Source organism: Gracilinanus agilis, unplaced genomic scaffold (genome assembly GCF_016433145.1).
Source record: "Gracilinanus agilis isolate LMUSP501 unplaced genomic scaffold, AgileGrace unplaced_scaffold59011, whole genome shotgun sequence".
Taxonomy (NCBI): domain Eukaryota; kingdom Metazoa; phylum Chordata; class Mammalia; order Didelphimorphia; family Didelphidae; genus Gracilinanus; species Gracilinanus agilis.
The window spans coordinates 1-9,102 of record NW_025394527.1 but is presented as its reverse complement, the minus strand read 5'-3'; the positions used below and the strand labels follow the sequence as shown (position 1 = coordinate 9,102).

Sequence of the window (9,102 nt, the reverse complement as noted above, 5' to 3'; positions counted from 1 at the left end):
CACCTAGGAGGAGTTCACACCTAGGAGGAGTCACTTGTGAACTCTGGGAAAGTCACTTTGAACACTAGGTAGTAAGCTCCTTATTTAGCTCCTGTTAACTGAAAGACATTGGTTGTGAGTTTCTACTCTTCTTTTTTAGAAATTCCAAAACACAGTTTCTTTCCTAGTTTCTCTGTAACCATGATGGCTTGGCTTGATTTCTACAGGCTTGATGGCCTGGAAATCAGAAGCAGCTCTATTACATTTTATTTTATTTTGACATAATTTTAGTAGATATTTTAGAAAAAAAGGGGTGGGAGAGGTTCAGATTTGGGGGATGAGTTGTTGGTAATCCTCTAATAGTAATAAAGTTGCAGGATCAATCCATGTGGATTTCAAAGTCCCTCTGGGGGTGATTGTCCTTTAAGCCTATGCTTGAACTCCAAACAAGTTTTTCAGTTCTCCTGTGGATAGTCTTTGAGGCTGCACTTCAATGGCCCTTCTTGCCCAGCCTTTCTTACCACAGAACCTCAGTCATGGCACCCAGTTACCCCTAGCCTTCAACCCTGCCACCTGTGATCTTTCCCATTTTACAAGAAGCCTTCTCCCCTTTACAAGTTTGTTGAAGGATTTCTCAGCAGTCATCTCTGCAGCTTGTATGGCAGCAACCTGGATGAAAGCTTAGTGTTGCCTCTGTGGAACTGTTACCTTTTCACTGAACTGCACCAAGTGGTTTCTTCCTTTCTTTTTTTTAAACCCTTACCTTCCATCTTAGAATCAATGCTATGGTTCTAAAGCTTTCCCAATAAGATCAGGAGTGAAACAAGGATGCCCATTATCACCTCTATTATTTAACATTGTACTAGAAACACTAGCAGTAGCAATTAGAGAAGAAAAAGAAATTTAAGGTATTAAAATAGGCAATGAGGAGACTAAGCTATCACTCTTTGCAGATGATATGATGGTCTACTTAAATCCTAGAGAATCAACTAAAAAGCTAGTAGAAATAATCAACAACTTTAGCAAAGTGGCAGGATACAAAATAAATGCACATAAATCATCAGCATTTCTATATATTTCCAACACATCACAGCAACAAGAGGTAGAAAGAGAAACACCATTTAAAATCACCCTAGACAATATAAAATACTTAGGAATCTATCTACCAAAACAAACACAGGAATTCTATGACCACACCTACAAAACACTTTCCAAACAATAAAAACTAGATCTAAACAATTGGAAAAACATTGATTGCTTAAGGGTAGGACAAGCTAACATAATAAAAATGACCATTCTACCCAAATTAATTTACTTATTTAGTGCCATACCTATCAAACTACCAAAAAAAACTTTTGTACTGAATTAGAAAAATCTATAACAAAGTTCATTTGGAAGAACAAAAGATCAAGAATATCAAGGGAAATAATGGGAAAAAAATGTGAAGGAAGGTGGCCTAGCAGTACCAGATATTAAACTATACTATTAAGCAGCAACCATCAAAACAATATGGTACTTGCTAAGAGACAGAAGGGAGGATCAGTGGAATAGTCTTGGGGTAAGTGATGTTAGCAAGACAGTGTATGACAAACCTAGAGCCCAAATTTTGGGACAAAAATCCACTATTTGACAAAAACTGCTGGGAAAATTGGAAAACAACATGGGAGAGATTAGGTTTAGATCAATATCTCACACCCTACACCAAGATAAATTCAGAATGGGTGAATGACTGGAATATAAAGAAGGAAACTCTAAGTAAATTAAGTGAACAGAGAATAGTATACTTGTCAGATCTCTGGGAAAGGAAAGATTTTAAAACCAAGCAAAAATTACAAGATGTAAAATGAATAATTTTGATTATATTAAATTAAAAAGGTTTTGTACAAACCTAATTGATGCAACCAAAATCAGAAGGGACACAACAAACTGGGAAAAAATCTTAACAAAAAAGTCTGACAGAGGTCTAATTACTCAAATATACAAGGAGTGAAATCAATTGTATAAAAAATCAAGCCATTCCCCAATTGATAAATGGGCAAGAGACATGAATAGGCAATTTTCAGGCAAAGAAATCAAAAGTATCAATAAGCACATGAGAAAGTGTTCTAAATCTCTAATAATTAGAGAAATGCAAATAAGAACAACTCTGAGGTATCACCTCACACTTAGCAGATTGGCTAAAATGACAACAGGTGAGAGTAATAAATGTTGCAAGGGATGTGGCAAAATTGGAACATTAATGCATTGCTGGTGGAGTTGTGAACTGATCCAACCATATTGGATGGCAATTTGGAATTATGCCCAAAGAGCACTAAAAGACTACCTGCCCTTTGATCCAGCCATACCATAGTTGGGTTTGTACCCCAAAGAGATTATAGATAAACAGACTTGTACAAAAATATTTATAGCTGCACTTTTTGTGGTGGCAAAAAACTGGAAAACGAGGGTATGTCCTTCAATTGGGAAATGGCTGAACAAACTGTGGTATATACTGGTGATGGAATACTACTATGTTCAAACTGGAGGAATTCCATGTGAACTGGAATGACCTCCAGGAATTGATGCAGAGTGAAAGGAATAGAACCAGAAGAACATTGTACACAGAGACTGATACACTGTGGTAAAATCAAATGTAATGGACTTCTGAACTAGCAGCAATGCAATGACCTAGGACAATTCTGAGGGACTTAGGGAAAAGAAGGCTACCCACATTCAGAGGAAGAACTACAGGAGAGGAAACACAGAAGAAAAACAATTGCATGGGTTGATGGGGACATGATTGGGGATGCAGACTCAAAAGGACCACACCAATGCAACTATCAATAATATGTAAATAAGTCTTGATAGATGAGACATGTTAAAACCAGTGGAAATTCGAGTTGGGTATGGGGGGTGGTTGGGGGAGTGAAGGGAAAGTAAGAACATTGTAGTGCAAAAGGGTGCATATTAACCCTGAAAAGCCTTACTGCAGAGTTTCTAACAGTTGAAAAGGGTTTCAAATCCTGAGGTTATGGAGTTGACCCTGGAGACTCGATGAGCTCTCTCTTTGGACTGAAAACCTGGCCTATATTCTGCAGCTTTTCTCTTAAAATTTGTTAGCTTATCTATTTCCTTTGAATCTCCCTAACCTTCCCTATTCCCAATCATCATTTTCCCTTCCTGAATTTCTGCGAGTTTTGAAAGGAGGGTGGATCTGGGTGTTAGCTTTCAAACTTGGTAGATTTAGTTTCCCCGTAGTCAAGTAGGGCTGACCCTTGTTACAAATTATCTCTTGAATCATTGTATCCAACTTTCCTAACCCTGTAGGCTACAAAACCTCTCCGGGCTGAGTTAGGCAGGTCCTTTCTCAGTCTCACATTCCTGTCTCCCTCCCCTACCTGAAGCTTTCTCTAGGCAGCTGTGGGAGTTACCTTGTATCCCTCCATCCCTTCCAATCAACCCTAAAACTCAATAAACACTGTTTGTCACTTAATCAAACCTTTGGCTAGTTCATTAGTTGATTGATAAGAGAGGGAGAAGGGGAGAAAGGAATAATATTGTCTCTGGGTCCTGAAGGGAATTGGAGGCGTCCATTTTGGAGGAAGTGTAATCTCAATACTTCCTCTGGACTCTTACTTTGTGAACCTGAGAAACTGACTAGAAGGCCCTCTAGTCAGTTTCAAGCCATTCTTGGCTGGCCCCAACCTTTGTCTGTAGAAGTGCCCTTTCTACCTGGAGGACTCAGTTTGTTTCCCTTCAGTGTTTCTGTCTCAAACCTGTACCCAGTTTGTGTCTCCCAGGCTGCAGCTGCCTGCCTCAAATACCTCATCCTCTCCCTTGCAACTCTTTTACCTCTCCTACCACCTCAATTTATCACGCTCCACTATTGTACTCTCTTTATCCACTTTACTGCCTTAGGGATCCACAAACCCCTATCCACAGTGCTTTATCCCTATTCACACTACTGTTAGTCACTCGCCTTGCCTTATCCTCTATTACAACCTTACCTTGCCTTAATTTCCCTATTACCTTTAGCTTATTCCCTTATTACAACTAGTTTATTACCCTACTAGATTTATTCCCTTATAACAACATGAATCATGTAAGTATGAAAAATTTTTCTAAAAAATTAAAAAAAAAGCAGTAGAGTGGTAAAGACTAGGCAATTGGGATTAAGTGGCTTGCTCAGGGTCACACAGCTAGGAAGTGTCTGAGGTCAGATTTGAACCCGGGACCTCCAATCTCAGGGCCTGGCTCTCAATTCACTGAGCCACCCAGCTGTCCCCTCCAAGTGATTTTTGAGATTAGCTTTACTAATGGAATCTCCTAGACCATCAATAGAGTGTGGGAATGACTTATCAGCTGGGTTCAGAGGAAGCATTGCTGCTGAAGCCTGTTTTAGAAGCTTCTCTGCCATGCATCCTGAATTCCATAACATTTATCTCTGATGTTCTGAGCAGCCAGAGGATCTTGGGGGTCTGGAGGCTTCTCATGTCTGAATGCACACATCTCTCCTCTTTGGCATTCTCTTTTCCCCCAGGAGGAACAAAGGAGAGGACGATTCCACTTGTAGTAAAGGCTGGTCTGGGCCAATTGGAACTTTATGTCACTGGTCACTAGAATCTTAAGAGCACCAACTGGCCAAGTGCCATCAGAGGTAGAACTCTCTCCCTCAAGATTCTGGAGGTAGTATTCTTTGTTCACCTCCAACTTGGGTATGGTATGGCATCCTGAAGGGCCATTCGTGCATCATGGACCTGAATGGGTAAGCCATATTCTAGATCCAAAAGGCAGGTCTGACAAACGTTTTTGAGCTTGCTGCAGGCTTGGCACACTTGAGTCGTCTTGAAACCCATGCCAATACTGGGGTATCAGTGAAACACTGTGAAGAGCCTGGCACAAAATCTGCATTCTTTTCCATACCTTTCTTTGGTTCTGTGGGTGTAGAGATTTGTTCCAAGGCATATCTGACACAACATAGGGAAGTCCGAGTGCTCCTAGTTCTCCCTGTTGTAGGTGTTGGAGCCCAGAGACTTCCCCATCTCAGAAGTCACAGCAGTGACTTTGGTCATGTTCAGGAGAAGTAGGAGCCCTTGCTGTTGACCCCCAGCAGGGCAGGCTGAGACAACCCCCACTTCTAAGTTATGGCTCTAAGTATCTGGAGCTTTCAAGATACTTGAGAATTAGAATGTTAACTCAGCTAGATGCCATATTCTTATCAAACTCCAGAGATGGACAGCAGCCTCCTTTAACTGCAGCTTTTGGTTTTTTCCAGCCCCAATATTCCTCTTGGTTTCAGTGGGCTCACTGAACAAGGCTTTTTGGGTTTTGTGAACAAACCTACTCTCCCATTTCTCTCAGTTCTCACCCACAGTGCCCATTGGTTAAATGCAAGATTCATGCTTGATAAATCCCAATGATATCCTTTTATTACTTGAACTCACTTCATTTTGATTTTAATATTTTCTACTTTGGACATGACTTTGTTGGTTAATATACCTTTACAAAGTGCTTACTCTGTAGGAGGTTCTGTAGTAGATGGTGGAGACAAAAAAGATAAAGGAAGGGAAGTCTCAGAAGGAAACTGGAGGGTGGGAAAGGAAAGGAATGAGTCACTGAGGCATGGGAAGTGGTCCCATTTTGTTAGGAGAGACAGAGGAATCTTATTCACAGGAAGGGGAAGTCATTGGTTTAGTTGTGATGGTGAGAGGGAGTAGATGACTGACTTCTGAGCCCAAATACATTTTTAAAATGTATATGTCCTTTATTGACAATGTCTTAATACTTGGGCATAGTTTTTAAAAAAGATTATTTATTTAGAATATTTTTCCATGGTTACATGATTCATGTTCTCTCCTTTTCCCCTCCTGGAGCTGCAAAACCCAATCATATCCCCATCCAATCATGTGATTGATCATATGTTTTTCTTCTGCATTTCTGCTCCCACACTTCTTTCTCTGGATGTAGATAGAATTCTTTCTCATAAATTCCTCTGGATTGTCCTGGGTCATTGCATTGCTGCTAGTAGAGAAGTCTGTTACATTTGATTGTACCATAATTTATCAGTCTCTGTGCACAGTGTTCTCCTGGTTCTGCCCCTTTCACTTTGCATCAGTTCCTGGAGGTCTTTCCAGTTCACATGGAATTCCTCCAGTTCATCATTCCTTTCAGCACAGAAATATTCCATCACCATCAGATACCACAATTTGTTTGGCCATTCCTCAATCGATGGACAACCCCTCATTTTCCAATTTTTTCCCACCACGAAGAGCGTGGCTATAAATATTTTTGTATTAGTATTTTTCCTTTGGGGTACAAACCCAGCAGTGGTATGGCTGGGTCAAAGGGCAGGTATTCTTTTAAAGCCCTTTGGGCATAATTCCAAATTGCCCTCCAGAGTGGTTGGACCAATTCCCCAGACCACTCCACCAGAAGTATATTACTGTCCCAGTTTTATCACACCCCCTCCAACATTTATCACTTTCCTTTGCTGCCATATTAGTCAAGCATATATTGGAGGTACAGGGTTTACCACAGAGTTTCTAAAAATACTGCACAAAAGTTTCCTAAATCACAATGATTGCAAAGTAGGAATTAATAAAAACAACCAAAATGCACCAATATGGAGAAAGTCAAGTTTCACTCTTCTTCCCTGTCTCTGCCTGGATATCGCTCTGTAGCATCCTTTTCTTGCTGCGCTTTCTTTCAAAGTTTTTTGACAATTGCCAGCAATTTGAGGTTGGGCTGGTCAGCAGTATCCTCTGGGAAGATATAATGGTAGTGTTCTTCTCAGCCAGCATCAGACCCATCTTCTGCCTGAATTTTTCTCCTCTTCTTCACTTTCTCTGGCATTAGTTTCTCTACTCCCTTCTTTTGAGATTCTGTCCCAAATCCATATTCAAATTTTCTCCAGGGTTCCAATAAGAGAATGTTTTCTTCCTTCTCTTCACAGTTTCTCATCCTTTCGTTGGCTTCTTCATATATTTGTCTGTATTCAGTTAAGCTTTCTTCATTTCCTGCAGACAGCTCAAACTGGGCAAAACTGATCCATACCTTAACATGCTGTTTTTGTTGCAGCAATCTGTGGTAAAGACTTCTTGTTTTTTCAGATTCTTCTTGTTCAATTTCAAAGTCAATGTAAGATTTCCAAAGGACCTCTGGCATATCTAAGCATGGCTGGCTAATAGACAACTCACATATTCCTCAGGTTCTCTCCATATCTCCAAGAATTGTCTCTAACTTGGCAAATTTGATCCATGAAGTACAATTTTCTAGTGTAAATTTCAGGAACTTTTCATAAAGTTTCAGGCACTGGTTGAATTCAACTCGAATTCCAACTCCAATTCAATGTAGATCTTAAGTAATCTGATTTTGGGACACTTGCCAATAGAAGTTCTCAAAGTTCTTCTGGCAAATGGGAGATTTTTTACTGTCTTATTTCAAATTGGACATAGAGTAGTCACATTTTGGCAAATGTAAATTTTTTATGTGGAATAAATTTCAAACTGGCTTGATATATATGTCTGGTCCTCTCTGGATCCTTTGCCTTCATCTTTTCATAAAGTGCATAGTTGATCCAGAGGTATATATAGTACTTCCAGTATCTCTTCTCTGGGATGGGGGTGGCACATTGGCAAAATATGTGACTAATTCACAGAGTGTGGCGAGATCCTGGATGATCCTGGCCTAAAAAAACCAGGAGTTTTTGAAACGTAATCACTCTTTTGGCTCTGATACTATTTCCCATAGGAAACTTCTTTTATTTCATCATCTCAGATGCAGAGATCACTAAATTTCTTTAGAAATTTGCATAGTAAGATATGCCACCTTAATTTTGAATATCTCAATTTCCTGATTATTTCAACTTCTTTAAAGATATTAGCCCCAGAAAAATCAGAAAAAACAAGATCAGAAACCAAAAAGAGCAAACGAGTCACAGAATTAAAAGCCAAACCTTTAATGGAATCCAGAAAAATCAGACAAGTTTGAGGAATTCAGATGTCACTAAAGTATGTTGATTTGGGGGCTAGGTATTGAAGATGAAAAAAAGAGTTTTTTTCTATAAGATTTATGTAAAGATGGATATGATCCTATTTTACAGAAATAATTACAAGTCAATCTCCACTGTTTCCTTCTAATCATTTATCAACAACTTCCACCTCTGAGGGGAAAAAGTCCAACAGGAATCCCTCAATGATTGTTGTCTGTATATGCAAAATGTGGGGGCAAAAGCCTTGGGCTTGATTTTGAGACTACTAAAAATCAAAATAGGATACAACAATCAAGAGTCTGCTATCAATTGTTTAATTAAACATTTTTATTTAATTAATTGATTTAGAATATTTTCCCATGGTTACACGATTCATGTTCTTTCCCTCCCCCCTCCCCAGCCAAGGAGTAATTCCACTAGGTTTTACATATGCCATTGATCAAGACCTATTTCCATGTTATTAATATTTGCATTAGGTCTTTTATCAAATTTGATGCAAGAACCAAACAGAATTCTCCAAAGAAACCAAGAAATAAATTAGGTAGAAAACAGCTGCTCCCCAAACTTAATTCTTTCTGTTCTCTTCATTGCTGGTAACAGTTCCCCAAAAGGCCACAGGTCTTAGGTGTCTTATTGTTCCATAGCTCCATGGAGAAGAGTTGTCAGAGTGCATTGTACTCCACACATTTTGAGGGGTCTGTTGAGAAGTGCTTCTGACAAATGGTCATTAATCTCTTCAAGCCCTGAATATATTTTCTTTGCATCTCATCATTTAGAACATGTGCAACATGCTTGGAAGAAATCTTTTCCCGACCAGTTCTGGCATGGATACCAACCATGGTGACTCCAATTGGCCAAGGAGCATTTCCAATGGCCATCTGAAGATAAGCCTCATTGGCCTTCACATATTCTCTCTGTAACAAGAATTTGATAATTTCTGTTATTGATCCTTTGATATCTGCAGGAAGAGTCCTTTTCTGTAGTTTTCTGAAGAGTGGCCTCAGATAGGATTCTGTCTGCTTTTGGGTGGCACTGTTCAGTTTGCCCTGAACACTATGTTTTACGTGATCTTCTCTAGCATTGAGTTCCTTAGCCCAAACTCCAAGGAGAAACTTAAGGACTTTGATTATGATATTCATGTCTTCACAATCATC

At 39.5% G+C, this 9,102-nt stretch overlaps 1 protein-coding gene and 2 pseudogenes across 1 annotated transcript; all 3 read right to left on the bottom strand.

The window, feature by feature from the left end:
* Positions 1-530: 530 nt before the first annotated feature.
* Positions 531-5,000, bottom strand: LOC123256441 (annotated as a pseudogene).
* Positions 5,001-6,597: 1,597 nt separating this feature from the next.
* On the bottom strand, positions 6,598-8,536 carry LOC123256440 (annotated as a pseudogene).
* Positions 8,537-8,610: 74 nt separating this feature from the next.
* LOC123256442 (pre-mRNA-splicing factor 18-like) lies at positions 8,611-9,096 on the bottom strand (the record flags this gene model as incomplete). Its single annotated transcript, XM_044685056.1, has 1 exon — positions 8,611-9,096. A coding segment is annotated over one exon (486 nt), but the record flags the coding sequence as incomplete, so codon positions are not given.
* Positions 9,097-9,102: the final 6 nt, after the last annotated feature.